The sequence below is a fragment of the Mustelus asterias genome, chromosome 8, assembly GCF_964213995.1.
Source record: "Mustelus asterias chromosome 8, sMusAst1.hap1.1, whole genome shotgun sequence".
In the NCBI taxonomy this organism is placed as follows: Eukaryota; Metazoa; Chordata; class Chondrichthyes; order Carcharhiniformes; family Triakidae; genus Mustelus; species Mustelus asterias.
This window is the reverse complement of record NC_135808.1, coordinates 137,160,808-137,179,895: the sequence shown is the minus strand read 5'-3', so window position 1 is coordinate 137,179,895 and position 19,088 is coordinate 137,160,808. Positions and strand designations below refer to the sequence as shown.

Sequence of the window (19,088 nt, the reverse complement as noted above, 5' to 3'; positions counted from 1 at the left end):
AAGTGTTGGAAAGGGTGCAGAGGAGATTTACCAGGATGTTGCCTGGTATGGTGGGAAAATCGTATGAGGAAAGGCTGAGGGGCTTGAGGTTGTTTTCGTTAGAGAGAAGGAGGTTAAGAGGTGACTTAATAGAGGCATACAAGATGATCAGAGGATTAGATAGGGTGGATAGTGAGAGCCTTTTTCCTCGGATGGTGTTGACTAGCACGAGGGGACATAGCTTTAAATTGAGGGGTGAGAGATATAGGACAGATGTTAGAGGTAGGTTCTTTACTCAGAGAGTAGTAAGGACGTGGAATGCCCTGCCTGCAGCAGTAGTGGACTCGACAACAGTAAGAGCATTCAAATGGTTATTGGATAAACATATGGATGATATTGGAATAGTGTAGATTAGAGGGGCTTTAGATTGGTACCACTGGTCGGCGCAACGTCGAGGGCCGAAGGGCCTGTACTGCGCTGTAATGTTCTATGTTCTATGTCCTTCATTTTGTTGACATTGAGGGAGAGATTATTGTCACCGTACCAGTTCACCAAATTCTCTATCTCATTCCTGTACTCTGTCTCGTCATTGTTTGAGATCCAACCTACTACCGTGATGTTGTCAGCAAACTTGAAAATCGAGTTGGAGGGGAACTTGGTCACACAGTCATAGGTATATAAGGAGTACAGTAGGTCATAGAAATGACCTGAGAACACAGCTTTGTTGGGCACCGGTGTTGAGGATGATTGTGGAGGAGGTGTTGTTGCCTTTCCTTACTGATTGTGGTCTATGGGTTAAGAAGTTCAGGATCCAGTCACAGAGGAAGCAGCCGAGGCCCAGACAGTGGAGTTTGGAGATGGGTTTCATGGGAATAATGGTGAAGAAGGCCGAGCTGTAGTCAATAAATAGGAGTCTGACATAGGTGTCTTTGTTATCTAGATGTTCCAGGGTTGAGTGCAGGGCCAGGGAGATGGCGTCTGCTATGTTGTGGCGGTAGGTGAACTGTAGTGGATCCAGGCAGTCTGGGAGGCTGGAATTGATTCTTGCCATGTCTAGCCTTTAGAGGAAGTTCATAATGACGGATGTCAGAGCCACCGGACGATAGTCATTAAGGCACACTGCTTGGCTTTTCTTTGGTACTGGGATGATGGTCGTCTTCTTGAAGCAGATAGGGACCTCAGATTGTTGTAAAGAGAGATTGAAGATGTCTGCAAATACCCCCGCCACTTGATCAGCGCAAGATCTGCGTGCTTGTCCGGGTATCCCATCCGGGCCAGTCACTTTCTATGTGTTGACCTTCGAGAAAGCTGCTCTGACATCTGCAATGGTGACCTCAGATACAGGTTCATCAGGGCTTCCAGGGTGGAGGGCATGCTGTCGCAGACCTCTTACACAAAACAGGCGTAGAATGCGTTGAGCTCTTCAGGGAGGGTGCATTGGAGCCGGTGATTTTACATTCCTTCATCTTGTCGCCTGTTATGTCTTGCAAACCCTGCCAGAGTCGGCGGGGGTCTGTGTGGCTAGCTTTGGACTCTAGCTTGGTCCAGTATTGTCTTTTGGCATCTTTGATGGATCTCCTTAGATCGTATCTGGCTTTCTTCTATAGGATCACCTGATTTGAACACCTAAGACTTAGACTTCAGCAAGCAGTGGATATCCCTGTTCATCCATGGTTTATGGTTGGGAAACACACGGATTTGCTTCTTTTGCAAATTCTGCAGAATATCGTCAGCCTGCACGATGGAGAACATATTACAGGGTTAACCTCAGGTGGCCATTTACCTGGATTAATTCTCATTACAGGTAAAACAAAGGCAGAGCACTCACAGAATTTGGAGGAAGTCCTGAGATGGTTGTCAACAGCTGACGTGCGCTTAAGGAGGGAGAAGTGTGTCTTCTTGGTACTATCTGGGTTATAATGTGGACAAACTAGGTCAATATCCTTTGGAGGACCATGGGCAGGCGATTAAAGATGCTCCGGCTCCCACCTCAATCCAAGAGTTGCGGTAATTTTTAGGACTGGTGACATACTACGCGAAATACATACAAAACTGGGCCTCCATCTTAGTTCCCTGCATCAACTGCTGAAAAAGGATCAAGCTTGGCCTGGCTTTGCTTTTAAGAAAATAAAACAACAACTGTCATCAGCAAATGTCTCAGCACATTATGACCCCAGAAGATAGGAAGATTTTTTTTCAATATATAAAAGCTAAGAGAGAGGCAAAAATAGCCACTGGACCACTGGAAAATGAGGCTGGAGAAGTCATAATAGGAAGCAGAGAAATGGCAGAGGAACTGAATAGTTATTTTGTATCAGTCTTCACAGTGGAAGACACCAGTGGGATGCCAGAGCTTCAGGAGAGTCAGGGGGCACAGGTGAGTGTAGTGGCCATCACTAAGGAGAAGGTTCTGGGGAAACTGAAATATCTGAAGATGGATAAATCACTTGGACCGGATGGATTACACTCTATGGTTCTAAAAGTGATAGCTAAGGAAATTGTGGAGGCATTGGTGGTGATCTTTCAGGAATCACTGGAGGCAGGGAGGGTCCCAGAGGACTGGAAAGTAGCTAATGTAACACCGCTGTTTAAGAAAGGAGGGCGGCAGCAGATGGGAAATGGTTAGCCTGACTTCAGTCATTGGCAAGATTTTAGAGTCCATTATTAAAGATGAGATCGCAGAGTACTTGGAAGTGCATGATAAAGTAGGACTGAGTCAGCACTGCTTTGTCAAGGGGAGGTCACGTCTGACAAATCTGTTAGAGTTCTTTGAGGAGGGAACAGGAAGTTAGATAAAGGAGAACCAGTGTATGTGATTTATTTAGATTTCCAGAAGGCCTTTGACAAGGTGCCGCTTAGGAAACTGTTAAATAAGTTAAGTGCCCATGGTGTTAAGGGTAAGATCCTGGCATGGATAGAGGATTGGTTGACTGGCAGAAGGCAGAGGGTGGGGATAAAGGGGTCTTTCTCAGGATGGCAGCTGGTGACTAGTGGTGTGCCTCAGGGGTCAGTGCTGGGACCACAACTTTCCACAATATACAGTAACGATTTGGAGGAAGGAACTGAAGGCACTGTTGCGAAGATTGCAGATGATACAAAGATATGTAGAGGGACAGGTAGTATTGAGGAAGCAGGAGGGGCTGCAGAAGGACTTGGACAGGTTAGGAGAGTGGGCAAAGAAGTGGGCATATTAGATGGAATATAATGTGGAAAAGTGTGAGGTAATGCACTTTGGAAGGAGGAATGGAGGCATAGACGATTTTCTAAAGGGGAAAATGCTTAGGAAGTCAGAAACACAAAGGGACTTGGGAATCCTTGTTCAAGATTCTCTTAAGGCTAACGTGCAGGTTCAGTCGGCAGTTAGGAAGGCAAATGCAATGTTACATTCATGTCAAGAGGGCTAGAATACAAGAGCAGGAATGTACTTCTGAGGCTGTATAAGGCTCTGGTCAGACCCAATTTGAAGTATTCTGAGCAGTTTTGGACCCCATATCTAAGGAAGGATGTGCTGGCCTTGGAAAGGGTCCAGAGGAGGTTCACAAGAATGATCCCTGGAATGAAGAGCATGTCGTATGAGGAACAGTTGAAGATTCTGGGTCTGTACTCGTTGGAGTTTAGAAGGATGAGGGAGGATCTTATTGAAACTTACAGGAAATTGCAAGGCCTGGAAAGAGTGGACGTGGAGAGGATGTTTCCACTAGTAGGAAAAACTAGAACCAGAGGGCACAACCTCAGGCTAAAGGGACGATCCTTTAAAACAGAGATGAGGAGGAATTTCTTCAGCCAGAGAGTGGTGAATCTGTGGAACTCTTTGCCGCAGAAGGCTGTGGCGGGCATGTCATTGAGTGTCTTTAAGACAAAGATAGATAGGTTCTTGATTGATAAGGGGATCAGGGGTTATGGGGAAAAGGAATGGGAATGAGAAAAATAAATCAGCCATGATTGAATGGCGGAGCAAACTCGATGGGCCGAGTGGCTTAATTCTGCTCCTATGTCTTATGGTCTTACAGTCTTATTCCGTAACTTAATTTGTCAGCAACTGTCCACTTCATTTCCCTCAGAGGACTGGAACAAAAAAGGCTTCACATACAAAAATCAATCACCATCCATAAGGCTCATCCTCTGCAACCATTGTTACTCAAGATATGCGAATGTGGTGAAAGAATCACTCCGGACTGGTCAGTATATTACAAAGTAAGAGATATTTAAGTAAGAGATGATAGTTATTAACTAAAAATACAGATGCATACATTAAATCCCAAGGTGAAAACGTCGACTATAAGAGGGCATAGATTTAATGTGAAAGGTGTTAAGGTTAGGGGAGAACAGGAGAACAGTGACCACAAAACCACACAACCCTGCCACAGCAACCTCTGCAAGACGTGCCGGATCATCGACACGGATGCCATCATCTCACGCGAGAACACCATCCACCAGGTACACCGGTACATACTCTTGCAACTCGGCCAACGTTGTCTACCTGATACACTGCAGGAAAGGATGTCCCGAGGCATGCTACATTGGAGAGACCATGCAGACGCTACGACAACGGATGAATGAACACCGCTCGACAATCACCAGGCAAGACTGTTCTCTTCCTGTTGGGGAACACTTCAACGGTCACGGGCATTCAGCCTCTGATCTCCGGGTAAGCGTTCTCCAAGGCGGCCTTCATGACACACGACAGCGCAGAGTCGCTGAACAGAGACTGATAGCCAGGTTCCGCACACATGAGGACGGCCTCAACCGGGATCTTGGGTTCATGTCACACTATCTGTAACCCCTACAACATGCCTGGATGTGCAAAATCTCACAAGCTGTCCTGTCTGGAGACAATACACATCTCTTTAACCTGTGCTTAATGCTCTCTCCACTCACATTGTCTGTACCTTTAAGACTTGATTAGCTGTAAAGACTCACATTCCAATCATTATTCATATAAATCGAGTTTGTGTCTTTGTGCCCTGTTTGTGATCAGAACTCCCACCCACCTGATGAATGAACAGCCTGTTCCGAAAGCTAGTGGCTTTTGCTACCAAATAAACCTGTTGGACTTTAACCTGGTGTTGTTAGACTTCTTACTGTGTTTAACCCCAGTCCAACGCCAGGATCTCCACATCAAGGTTAGGGGAGACATGCGGAGAAAGCTTTTCCACATGGAAGGTGGTGGGTGCCTGGAATGCACTGCCAGTGGAGGTGGTGGAAACAGGCATGTTAGCAACGCTCAAGGTGTATCTTGATGGATGATGTTGGATGTGTTTGGAAAATGAGTGGATCTGCATTTTACTTGATCACGCCATTACTGCTTATCACTAAGGAAGCCAGAGATTTCTCATCAACAAATTCATGAAGTTTTGGTAACCAGGGAGAATAGAAATTTGGTGACCAAAAAGAAGATAATTTGGACATTACAAAGTTTGCACATAGTGCCACAGAAACGGAAGACTACTTCAAGATGCAGGAGGGTTTGATAAAAAAAATATGATGATCTAACTGAATAAATCATTGCTCAATGCAAAATCTGCATCAAATATTACAAGTCACCACTGCTTCTTGTTGTGAGCTTGTCACTAGCCAGGAAGTTCAATAATGTGGTGGAAATGGACTTGAAAGTTTGAGACAAGGATAGGAGTATTTATATCCTGATATGGTTACTCAATTTAGCCATCAACTGTCTTACATAGTAAAGACAAAAGGACCTTTGTGGATAAGATCACAGAAAAATGGATAGGAATGGGACTAGGAACACCAACAAAGTTCCTGACATATAACAATGGTGAATTTGCCAGTGAAGAATTTCAAGATATGTGCAAAAATCTAAACATGGTGGTTATGCAGACTGCAGTTGAGAGCCTAGTTAGTAATGATCTTTGTGAAAGATAAAGTTTATTTGTAATAAACAATACGTTGCATAAAATATTGGCACCTCACATACACACGCACTGGTAATTCTGGGGAGCAGATGACGCAAGGTTGATGGACTGCGAACAGCGTAATACTGAGGCACAGGACAACACTATTTGTTCAAAAGGCCAACTACCTAAATGTGAGGTAATGCATTTTGGAAGGTCTAATACAGATAGGAAATATACAGTAAATGGCAGAACCCTTAAGAGTATTGATAGGCAAAGGGATCTGGGTGTACAGGTACACAGGTCACTGAAAGTGGCAATGCAGGTGGAGAAGGTAGTCAAGGCGGCATACGGCATGCTTGCCTTCATCGGCTGGGGCATTGAGTTTAAAAATTGGCAAGTCATGTTGCAGCTTTATAGAACCTTAGTTAGGCCGCACTTGGAATATAGTGTTCAATTCTGGTCGCCACACTGCCAGAAGCATGTGGAGGCTTTGTAGAGGGTACAGAAAAGATTTACCAGGATGTTGCCTGGTATGGAGGGCATTAGCTATGAGGAGAGGTTGGAGAAACTTCTCACTGGAGCGACGGAGGTTGAGGGGAGACCTGATAGAAGTCTACAAGATTATGAGAGGTATGGACAGAGTGGATAGTCAGAAGCTTTTTCCCAGGGTGGAAGAGTCAAATTACTAGGCGGCACAGGTTTAAGGTGCGAGGGGCAAGGTTTAAAAGAGATGTACGAGGCAGATTTTTTACACAGAGTGTGGTGGATGCCTGGAACTCGTTGCCGGGGGAGATAGTGGAAGCGGATACGGTAGTGACTTTTAAGAGGCATCTTGACAAATACATGAATGAGATGGGAATAGAGGGATATGGTCCCCGAAAGGGTAGGGGGTTTTAGTTAAGTCGGGCAGCATGGTCGGTGCAGGCTTGGAGGGCCGAAGGGCCTGTTCCTGTGCTGTAATTTTCCATGTTCTTTGTTCTTGTTCTAAAAGCAGATCCAGCTACCAAGGAAGAAACAGAGCAACTGCAAAGTTTGATTGGGCAGTTAGAAACATAGAAACTAGAAGCAGGAGGAGGCCATTCGGCCCTTCAGGCCTGCTTCGCCATTCAGTTTGATCATGGCTGATCATTGAATTCAATATCCTGATTCCTCCCCCCTTCCCCCATATCCCTTTAACCCCTAGAGCTATATCTAATTTCTTCTTGAAATCAGACAACGTTTTGGCCTCAAGTACATTCTGTCCTGGTGAATTCCACACAGGCTTGGCAGCCCCAGCCTGGCCCCCTGGCACTACCCAAGGGGCACATTTGCACTGCCGATTGGTCATTGGCCAGTGCTGAGGGTGTGGGGCCTATTGGGGGGTGGGGCTCTGGGGGTGATTGGTGAGGGTGGGGAGTCCCCGCTACTACTCTGCAGTCGGGATTGGTGACAGAGGGAGGGTGGACAGCGATCAGAGCATGGATGTCTGCAAGGCCAGCGATGGGGGAGTTGCTGTGCTGGCCAGCGATCGGGAGGCTGGCAGTGCAGGGTTACTGCACATGCCCTGATCTCCGCTCTGACAGATCGGCCCATGCACAGTGGCCCGCTCAGCATCATGCTGCCGACCTCTCTACTAAGAATAAGCCCAGCCCCCAAATTTTCATTGCGCTTCACGCTAGTATGGGAGATTAGTTTTGAAAGTCCCGCTGAAAAAAGCAGCGGGTTTACTCCAGTTTTTACGCAAATTCAGCACTTAGGATTTTTTTGGGAGGATTCCATCTAATGTGTTCGAGCTAAGTACCATGATGAAACGCGCTTCGGTTTAGGAAATCCTGAGACTAAATAAAACACTTAAAAAGTAACACTCAGAAAGATGCATGCTCAAGTTCCCAGCTTTGAGTGAACCAGAGGGTATGAGGATATTTTTATTGATGCTTCACATGCCAATCACCCAGATGGGTACTCTAGCACAGCAGAATTTGTCATATTCTTGGTGGGAAAAAATGAGAAGCTATTGGCTTGGGAGGGCAAGAAAATAAAAAGAGTTGTAAAAAGCACATTAGCTGCTGAAAGACTGGCACTGGTAGAAGCACTGAATATGACGTTTACTTGTCCAATACATTGTCAGAAATGTTATATAAGAGGCAATGTGAGAAAGGTTCACCAACAGAATTTTATGTTGACAACTGGTTTCTTTGGGACAATGTTCATTCAACAAAGAATGCAACAGAGAAAAGGCTAAGAATAGACCGAGCCGGGATAAAAGAAATGTTGGAGAGAAGGGACATATCTGAAATACAAAGGGTTGACACAAGTCACCAGCTGTCGGAATGTTTTACAAAAAGAAGCACCTGTTCTAAGAAATTACTTAATGCATTAGAAGAGGGGTGTCTTATGTTATAATGATAAAATACAAAACTAATTTCTGTTTTCATAATGGCTTATGTATATTTGATAAAGCAGTTACAGAATTAATAGGTGTGAAAATGTGACATATTTTATTTCAGTTTAGATTCAAAAGAATGTTCTTTAATTTTTTATTTTACTTTCAAAGCTTTAATTTAAAAAAGGAAAGGGAATCTGTCAATGTAATATTAGTCAGTGTGTGGCAATTACTTTGTTAAGAGAATTGCCAATTAAACATGTGACATTAATTGTACTATAAGTAGAGACAGCTGGAACACTTTGAGGCTAGTACTTCTTGTAGGTTACTAGCACTGAGGGAGTGTTTTACAATAAACCAGCTTGAACTTAAAGATCAATCTGAAGTGATTCTTCCACCACAGGTATTTATTGTGAGTAACAATGACTGGAAAAGAATGAAGACATCATTGCAGCTTTACAGAATCACAAAATTCCAGAACAAAGAACAGTACAGCACAGGAAACAGGCCCTTCGGCCCTCCAAGCCTGTGCCGCTCCTTGGTCCAACTAGACCAATCGTTTGTACCCCTCCATTCCCAGGCTGCTCATGTGACTATCCAGGGAAGTCTTAAACGATGTCAGTGTGCCTGCCTCCACCACCCTACTTGGCAGCGCATTCCAGGCCCCCCACCACCCTCTGTGTAAAGATTAAGAGGAAGAGAGAGTTGTATGAAATGTACAGGCAGCAAGGAACACATCAGATGCTCGAGGAGTATAAAAGTGCAAGAGACCACTCCATCTGACGAAGGAGCATTGCTCCAAAAGCTTATGGTATTTGCTACCAAATAAACCTGTTGGACTTTAACCTGGTGTTGTGAGACTTCTTACTGTGCTTACCCCAGTACAACGCTGGCATCTCCACATCAATGGAAGAAGCCAGAGAGTGGTTGTGGAGGATTGCTTCTCTGAGTGGAGGCCTGTGACTAGTGGTGTGCCGCAGGGATCGGTGTTGGGTCCATTGTTGTTTGTCATCTATATCAATGATCTGGATGATAATGTGGTCAATTGGATCAGCAAGTTTGCTGATGATACAAAGATTGGAGGTGTAGTGGACAGTGAGGAAGGTTTTCAAAGCTTGCAGAGGGATTTGGACCAACTAGAAAAATGGGCTGAAAAATGGCAAATGGAATTTAACGCAGACAAGTGTGAGATATTGCACTTTGGAAGGACAAATCAAAGTAGAACGTACAGGGTAAATGGTAGGACTCTGAAGAGTGCAGTTGAACAGAGGGATCTGGGAATACAGGTACAGAATTCCCTAAAAGTGACGTCACAGGTGGATAGGGTCGTAAAGAGTGCCTTTGGTACATTGGCCTTTATAAATCGGAGTATCGAGTATAAAAGTTGGAGTGTTATGGTAAGGTTATATAAGGCATTGGTGAGGCCGAATTTGGAGTATTGTGTACAGTTTTGGTCACCTAGTTACAGGAAGGGTGTAAATAAGATTGAAAGAGTGCAGAGAAGGTTCACAAGGATGTTGCCGGGACTTGAGAAGCTGAGTTACAGAGAGAGATTGAATAGGTTGGGACTTTATTCCCTGGAGCGTAGAAGATTGAGGGGAGATTTGATAGAGGTGTATAAGATTTTGATGGGTATAGATGGAGTGAATGCAAGCAGGCTTTTTCCGCTGAGGCTAGGGGAGAAAAAAACCAGAGGGCATGGGTTAAGGGTGAAAGGAGAAAAGTTTAAAGGGAATATTATGGGGGGCTTCTTCACGCAGAGAGTGGTGGGAGTGTGGAATGAGCTGCCGGATAAAGTGGTAAATGCGGGGTCACTTTCAACATTTAAGAAAAACTTGGACGGGTTCATGGATGAGAGGGGTGTGGAGGGATATGGTCCAAGTGCAGGTCAGTGGGACTAGGCATAAAATGGTTCGGCACAGGCAAGAAGGGCCAAAAGGCCTGTTTCTGAGCTGTAATTTTCTATGGTTCTAAAAAAACATCCCTCTGATATCTGAGTTATACTTCGCCCCTCTCACCTTGAGCCCGTGACCCCTCGTGATCGTCACCTCCGACCTGGGAAAAAGCTTCCCACTGTTCACCCTATCTATCCCCTTCATAATCTTGTACACCTCTATTAGATCTCCCCTCATTCTCCGTCTTTCCAGGGAGAACAACCTCAGTTTACCCAATCTCTCCTCATGGCTAAGACCCTCCATACCAGGCAACATCCTGGTAAACCTTCTCTGCACTCTCTCGAACGCCTCCACGTCCTTCTGGTAGTGCGGCGACCAGAACTGGACGCAGTACTCCAAATGTGGCCTAACCAGCGTTCTATACAACTGCATCATCAGACTCCAGCTTTTATACTCTATCCCCCGTCCTATAAAGGCAAGCATACCATATGCCTTCTTCTCCACCTGTGTTGCCACCTTCAAGGATTTGTGGACTTGCACACCTAGGTCCCTCTGTGTTTCTATACTCCTGATGACTCTGCCATTTATTGTATAACTCCTCCCTACATTTCTTCCAAAATGCATCACTTCGCATTTATCCGGATTAAACTCCATCTGCCACCTCTCCGCCCAATTTTCCAGCCTATCTATATCCTGCTGTATTGCCCGACAATGCCCTTCGCTATCCGCAAGTCCAGCCACCTTCATGTCATCCACAAACTTGCTGATTACACCAGTTACACCTTCTTCCAAATCATTTATATATATCACAAATAGCAGAGGTCCCAGTACAGAGCCCTGCGGAACACCACTGGTCACAGAGCTCCAGCCAGAAAAAGACCCTTCGACCACTACCCTCTGTCTCCTATGGCCAAGCCAGTTCTCCACCCATCTAGCCACTTCTCCTTGTATCCCATGAGCCTTAACCTTCTTAACCAACCTGCCATGTGGGACTTTGTCAAATGCCTTACTGAAAGCCATATAGACGACATCCACGGCCCTTCCTTCATCAACTGTTTTTGTCACTTCCTCAAAAAACTCCTCCAAATTTGTAAGGCACGACCTCCCTCTTACAAAACCATGCTGTCTGTCACTAATGAGATTGTTCCTTTCTAAATGCACATACATCCTGTCTCTAAGAATTCTCTCCAACAACTTCCCTACCACGGACGTCAAGCTCACCGGCCTATAATTTCCTGGGTTATCCCTGCTACCCTTCTTAAACAACGGGACCACATTCGCTATCCTCCAATCCTCAGGGACCTCACCCATGTCCAAAGAAGTGACAAAGATTTCCGTCAGAGGCCCAGCAATTTCATCTCTCATCTCCCTGAGCAGTCGAGGATAGATGCCATCAGGCCCTGGGGCTTTGTCAGTTTTAATGTTCCCTAAAAAACCTAACACTTCCTCTCTTGTAATGGAGATTTTCTCTAACGGGTCAACACCTCCCTCCGAGACACTCCCGGTTAACATGCCCCTCTCCTTCGTGAATACCGATGCAAAGTATTCATTTAGGATCTCCCCTATTCCCTTGGGTTCTAAGCATAATTCCCCTCCTTTGTCCCTGAGAGGTCCGATTTTCTCCCTGACAACTCTTTTGTTCCTAATGTATGAATAGAATGCCTTGGGGTTCTCCTTAATCCTGCCTGCCACGAACATTTTGTGACCTCTTTTTGCCCTTCTAACTTCCCGTTTGAGTTCTTTCCTACTCTCTCTGTATTCCTCCAGAGCTCCATCTGTTTTCAGTTTCCTGGACTTAACGTACGCCTCCCTTTTCATTTTAATCAGATCCTCAATTTCCCTGGTTATCCACGGCTCTCGAATCCTACCTTTCCTATCTTTCCTTTTTACAGGCACATGCCTATCCTGCAGCCTTATCAATAGTTCCTTAAAAGACTCCCACATGCCAGACGCGGACTTACCCTCGAACATCCTCTCCCAATCAACATCCACCAATTCCTGCCTAATCCGGCTATAGTTAGCCTTCCCCCAATTTAGCACCCTGCCCGTAGGACAGCACTCATCCTTGTCCATTACTATCCTAAAGTTAACAGAGTTGTGGTCACTATTTGCCACATGTTCCCCTACTGAAACTTTGACGACCTGACCGAGCTCATTTCCCAGAACTAGGTCCAGTATAGCCCCCTCTCTAGTCGGGCTATCTACATACTGTTCCAAATAACCTTCCAGTACGCATTTTACAAATTCCTCCCCGTCCGGACCCCCAGCTCTAAGCACTTTCCAGTCTGTGCCAGGGAAATTAAAGTCCCCCACTACAACAACCCTATTTTTTTCTGCACCTATCCAGAATCTCCTGACATATCCTTTCCTCCACTTCCTGTGGGCTGTTGGGTGGTCGGTAGTACACCCCCAGCATAGTGACTGCACCCTTCCTGTTTCTGAGTTCCACCCACAGCGACTCAGTACATGACCCCTCTAAGTTGTCTACCCTCTGCACCGCGGTAATATGCTCCTTAACTAATATCGCTACTCCCCCACCTTTTTTAGCCCCTCCTCTGTCTCGCCTAAAACACTTATACCCCGGAACATTCAGCTGCCAGTCCTGTCCTTTTAACCAAGTTTCCGTCACCGCAACCACATCCAAATTCTGCATAAGCATTAAGGCCCCAAGTTCGTCTGTTTTACCCGTTACGCTCCTCGCATTGAAGCAGATGCACTCCAGACCTCCAGGCCCACTCGGGTCATCCTCCTCCAGAGTGCTCCTCTTCTTTGCTAGCCTTGCCCTGGCCCCCAGCTCAACCCCAGCCTCAGTATTTACTGACCTACTGTTTTGTTCCCCACCCCCCTGCCACACTAGTTTAAATCCTGCCGAAACACTCTAGCAAAACTAGAGTGGCCAGTCAGAAGGAGGCCAGTCGCTCCATCGTGTCTGCACCGGCATCATGACTGACTGTTATGTTACTCACAATAAACATCCGTGGTGGACGAATCACCCCCGATTGATCTTTAAGTTCAAGCTGCTTTATTGTACAACATTCCCTCAGTGCACCAACCTACAAAAAAGTACTAGCCTCAAAGTGTCTCCAGTCCCAACCTCTCCAATCTATCCTCATAACTGAAGTTTCTTATCCCTGGAACCATTCTTGTAAAGTTCTTCTGCTCACTCTCCAATATGTTCACATCCTTCCTATAGTGTGGCACCCAGAGCTGTGCACAATATTCCAGCTGATGTCTAACTAGTATTTTGTATAAATTCAGCATAACCTCCTTGCTCTTGTACTTTATGCTCCTATTAATAAAGCCCAGAATACTATATGCTCTCCCCACCTGTCCTGCTTATAACTTATGCATATATACACCCAGGTCCCTCTGCTCCTACACCCCTTTAAGAATTTTACCCCTTATTTTATATTGTCTCTCCATGTTCTTCCTATCAAAATGTATCACCTCACACTTCTCCGCATCGAAATTCATCTGTCACTTAAATGTCTGCTCCACCAACTTGTCTATGTTCTTAGTTTACAATACTTCCAAGTTTTGTGTCATCTGCGAACTTTGAAATTGTACCCTCAATACCAAGATCTAGATCATGAATATATATCAGGAAAAGCAATGGTCCCAATACTGACCCTCCACCACCATAAACCTTCCTCCAGCCCAAAAAATATCCATTGACCATAACTCTCTGCTTCCACGATATTTCGTACAGACATACGAAAAAATCTTCCGTTAGTCATAGGTGGAGAGAGCCATCAATAGAATCCCTTTTGATTGATGAACACTGCTGGGTAACCTGCTTAAGTGTGCAGTCTATGGCTCCCTGGACCTGTGGGAATCCAGTCAGAGCAGCTCTGAGGGGCTGCTCATTCTGACTGGCCCCATCAGTAGCAATGTGGATGTAAGTGGTGCCTTGGCAAACATGACATCAGTAAGCTTTGGGAATGGTCACAGCCAATGCATGCCTACCTGGTCCACTTGTCCTAGGAGGCTGCTAATTTGAGCAAAGACCACCCTGAAAGTCTGAGCCTCCTGAGACATTGCTGCTCAGCCACATTGATAAAGTTGATTCTCTTTAGAGCTGCAGTTGTGTGTCCACCCTGCCCTGTGGAGAAGCATGTGGCTGCTGCTTTTGGTGTTCCTCCTATTTCATATCAGAGGTCCAAGGTATAGCTGTATAATAGCCCCCTGCTGCAGTGAAGGTTGACAGCTGGGAAGTGAAACTCAAGGTGATTAATGACCAAAAGCAGAAGTGACTTCCAAAAAGGTGGAAATCAGCATCACCAAATCACTAATGTTGTAAAGCAATTCCAAACAATTCCAGTAAATAAAAGCCTTTCACCTAGCCTGTTTCAATCCCTTAAAGGCTTTCTAGCCTACCAATCTCTACAGTACTCTCACCTTGCTGATCCTGGGAAACTTTACACAGCTCAGGAAATCCCCAAGCTGACCATTACAGGTAGAATGCTGGGTTCAATTTACAATTATTACACTAACATATTCAAATGACCACCCGAGGTTTCCAGTGCACCTTCAAATGTGAGCCAGTTAAAGTTAGCAGGTGAATTTCCAATATGATGACAATTACACCCTATTCCTACACTTTGTCCACACAGGAACCTCCCCTCCTCCTTGCATTGTAAAAGTCTGCCCAAAATCCAGGAACTCATTGCCTGACAGCACTGTGGGTGTACCTACACCACACGGAACACATCAGTTCAAGAAAGCGGCTTCCTATCACTTCTGAAGGACAATTGGGGATGGGCAACAAATGCTGGCATAGCCAGCAATGCCCACAATCCATGAATCAATAATTAGAAAAGAAATCTACACCTGGAATAATTAATCTTTCTTTCCTCCCTTTCGATCTTCACAGACTTGTTGCACAATTCCCAATAGGATTTTTCAGCCTGTTTCCATGTGGAAACCAACATGTTTCCATCCCTCTACAATAGATATGGGCACCAACCTGTGAACGTAAGGGGAGATCAAGATAGAATTGTAGACTTAAAGCTTTGAATTCATCACTTTTCGGCCAATCCTCAATGATTTCCTCATCTGCAATGACAAAGTGATCCAAGGCTTTGAGAGAACAGATGTTGTTGACAATGTTATGCCGATATTTTGGGGCAAGGCTGACTGGGGTGTCAAACAGGGTCAGAACAACTAGGTCTGGGCAGGAATACAGGGGTACAACATTGTTCATGCTTCCAATGATGTTGTCATGGAGATAAAGAATCTGCAGAGACTTCATATCACACCAAAAGTCTTCATCTGGAAGATCGGAAATCTAGTAATGGGGGAAAAAATAAACAAAACATTTATATTAGTACATTGTAGCCAGTTACAGGACTCTGGAGAAAGAGTGGGGAGTGGTAATAATACTTAACAATTCTCTGTAGTTATGTTATGGAATTTAACTAATTATGCTATCAATTTAATAAACTACTTGTATCTCTCCAGGACCAGCTTAAACTATTGTCCCAACTTGGAGAGAGAAGAAAATCTCACAACTCACCAATCGCCCACCTGCTCACCTATTTAATGCCTCCGGGCATCAGTCCTCAGGACCTGCTGTTTTCAGGTCTTTCTAGCTGGCCTTTTAATAAAAGAGAAAACAGGACCATCTCCCTCACTGCACAACATGCTCTCACTTCCCAAATTCCCAGAGATAAGCAATCATCTTTGCTGCACTCAGACAAAGCTGCACCTTTGAGCTATTTGCTTTGCACATCTGCTAAATCTCCTGCATTTATACCATTTGTGACTTCAGTGTCTTAGAATCATAGAGATCCTTCGACCCATCGAGTCTGCACCGACACATTAGAAACACCTGAACTCCCACCTAATTCCATCTGCCAGCACTTGGTCTGCAGCCCTGAATGTTATGATGTGCCAAGTGCTAATTTTAAAGGATGTGAGGCAACCTGCCTCCACACCCTCCCAGGCAGCACGTTCCAGACTGTCATCACTCTCTGGACAAAAAAAACCTTTCCTCAGATCCCCCTAAACCTCCTTCCCCTCACCTTGAACCTATGTCCATAGAAACTAGAAGCAGGAGGAGGCCATTCAGCCTTTCCAGCCTGCTCTGCCATTCACTATGATCATGGCTGATTATCAAATTCAATATCCTGATTCTCCCCTTCCTCCCAGATCCCTCGATCCCTTTAGCTCCAAGAGCGATCTGGTTGGGCTTCTGCTGTTTCAGTCTCCATTTCAGAGTCGGAGATCTCATAGAAACATATAAGATTAGATAAGATAGAAGCAGGGAGGTTGTTTCCACTGGCGGGTGAAACTAGAACTAGGGGGCATAGCCTCAAAATAAGGGGAAGCAGATTTAGGACTGAGTTGAGGGGGAACTTCTTCACACAAAGGGTTGTGAATCTGTGGAATTCCCTGCCCAGTGAAGCAGTTGAGGCTACCTCATTGAATGTTTTTAAGGCAAGGATAGATACATTTTTGAACAGTGAAGGAATTAAGGGTTATGGTGAGCGGGCGGGTAAGTGGAGCTGAGTCCACGAAAAGATCAGCCATGATCTTATTGAATGGCGGAGCAGGCTCGAGAGGCCAGATGGCCTACTCCTGCTCCTAGTTCTTATGTTCTTACATGGCATCTCGGGGCCTCCTGGTGGTGGAGGTGTTTTGTCCTCTCTCTGTGTACTCGGGATCTCCAATGGCATACTCACCGAGTTGTCTACTTCTGTTGACAGCCCTCAACATTTTAGGTGGTCCACATGTTTTCTTTGTACTGTGTCTCCAACTTTCACCATGAAGAACACTGGCCCTGTTTCAAAGAGAATTGTTCCTGGTGTCTATTGGGAGCTGCCTCCAGAATTCTGAACGAAGACCATGTCTCATAGAATCATAGAAACCCTATAGTGCAGAAAGAGGCCATTGGGCCCATCGAGTCTGCACCGACCACAATCCCACCCAGGCCCTACCCCCTTATCCCTACACATTTACCTGCTAATCCCTCTAACCTATGCATCTCAGGACACTAAGGGGCAATTTTAGCATAGCCAATCAACCTAACCCGCACATCTTTGGACTCATTGTTCCACAGGAGCAGGCTGAGGGTAAGGGAGTGTGTTTCTGCATTTGATTTATTTATTTATTTTTCAGTTAAATTTGTGTCAAAAATCAGAGGGTTTTTTTTCCAAAACAGGAAGTAGGCTCAGGAGAAGCCTGGGAAGGTTTTTGGAGGGTTTAAAAGCAGGCCGCACTTTTGAGCGGGCAACGTCGGGAGTGGGCAGCAGAGTGAGTGGGGAGTAGAGTGTGAACTGTAAGGGCTTTGGCTCATAGGGCTTAGGCGAGGACAGGCAGAGGCAGGGTAGGATTTCACTTTTAAATTACACCAACTTATACAAGGTAAATTGGTATGGAGGGATATGTAATGTGCTGTTTCTGCATGATGTGGGAGCAAGTGGACCCCAAGGTGGACCCCAGGGACCATGTCTGCAGTAAGTGCTGGTTGCTGGAGGATCTCCAGCTCAAGGTGGATTAACTGGACTCTGAGCTACAGACACTGAGGCTTATCAGGGAAGGGGAGAGCTATCTGGATAATGTGTATAAAGAGAAAGTCACGCCCCTTAGACTGACTAACTTAGCTGGGGGTCAGGGACAACAGGGAGTGGCTGCGGGTGAGGCGGGCAGTGGGGGGAAGAAGGCGGGCAGTGGGGGGGAAGAAGGGAAGTAGTTTGCGGGAGGTAAAGTCCCAAGAACCTCAGCCCTTAAATCTGTGCAGGGTGCTGCTGCAACGGAGAAATCAAAGAGAAATGTAGTAGTAATTGGGGATAGTGTAGTTAAGGGCATAGACACTGTTCTCTGTGACCAGGATAAGGAATACCGTAGGTTGTGTTGCCTGCCTGGTGCTCGGGTCCAGGATGTATCATCTGGGCTGCAGAGGAATTTGGAGTGGGAGTGGGAGGGTGGAAATCCAGTTGTCGTGGTCCATGTCGGTGCCAATGACATCGACAAAACAGGAACTAAGGGTCTGCACAGGGAGTACGAAGAGCTGGGGAACAAATTAAAAAGCAGAACCAACAAGGTGGTAATCTCTGGATTACTACCTGAGCCACGCGCGAATTGGCGCAGGGTTAATAGGATTAAGGAGACGAATGCGTGGCTCAAGGATTGGTGTGGGAGGAATGGGTTCGAATTCATGGGGCATTGGCACCAGTATTTGGGCAGATGGGACCTGTATAGATGGGATGGTCTCCGTTTGAACCGTGCTGGGACCAGAGTCCTAGCGAATCGTATCACTAGGGCTATAGGTAGGGCTTTAAACTAATTTATGGGGGGAGGGTGCAGAGGTAAGAGGAATTACGAAATCAATGGTAGAGGAGAGGGAGCGAGTGCAAGTGAATGAGGGCATTCAAGTAGTTAAAGGAGTAGAGGGCGAGGGAGAGGTTGATAGCATTTCATCAAATCGGGTCCAGATAAAAGCTGGAATAAAGACACTTTGCCTGAATGCACGAAGCATTTGGAACAAAGTTAATGAGTTGATGGTGCAAATCAGCACTAATGGGTATGATCTAGTGGCCATTACAGAAACGTGGCTGCAGGGAGACCAGGACTGGGAGATGAATATCCAGGGGTATCAGGCATTTAGGAAGAATAGACAGGAAGGAAAAGGTGGGTGGGGTGGCTCTGTTAATAAAAGATAATATCAGGGTAGTAGTGAGGGATGACATAGGCCCTAAGGAACAAAACGTGGAATTGTTATGGGTAGAGATAAGGAATAGTAGGGGGAGAAAGACACTAGTAGGCATGGTCTATAGGCCCCCAAATAATAATGTTGAGGTGGGGAGGGCTATAAACAAGCAAATAATGGATGCGTGCAAAAACGGAATGGCAATAATCATGGGGGACTTCAACCTGCATATTGATTGGCTGACTCAAGTTGGAAGGGGTGGGATGGCGGAAGAGTTCTTAGAATGCTGTCGGGATAGTTACCTTGAACAGTATGTTCCAGAACCGACGAGGGAACGAGTTATCTTA

At 45.6% G+C, this 19,088-nt stretch overlaps 1 protein-coding gene across 1 annotated transcript in view; it reads right to left on the bottom strand.

The window, feature by feature from the left end:
* The window catches only part of LOC144497794 (leucine-rich repeat and IQ domain-containing protein 3-like), a 67,050-nt gene that overhangs the window by 31,286 nt on the left and 16,676 nt on the right, over positions 1-19,088 (bottom strand). The window contains exon 3 of the mRNA XM_078219230.1: positions 15,058-15,378. Coding sequence (XP_078075356.1) covers positions 15,058-15,378 — 321 coding nt within the window. The remainder of the gene's footprint in view (positions 1-15,057; positions 15,379-19,088) is intronic.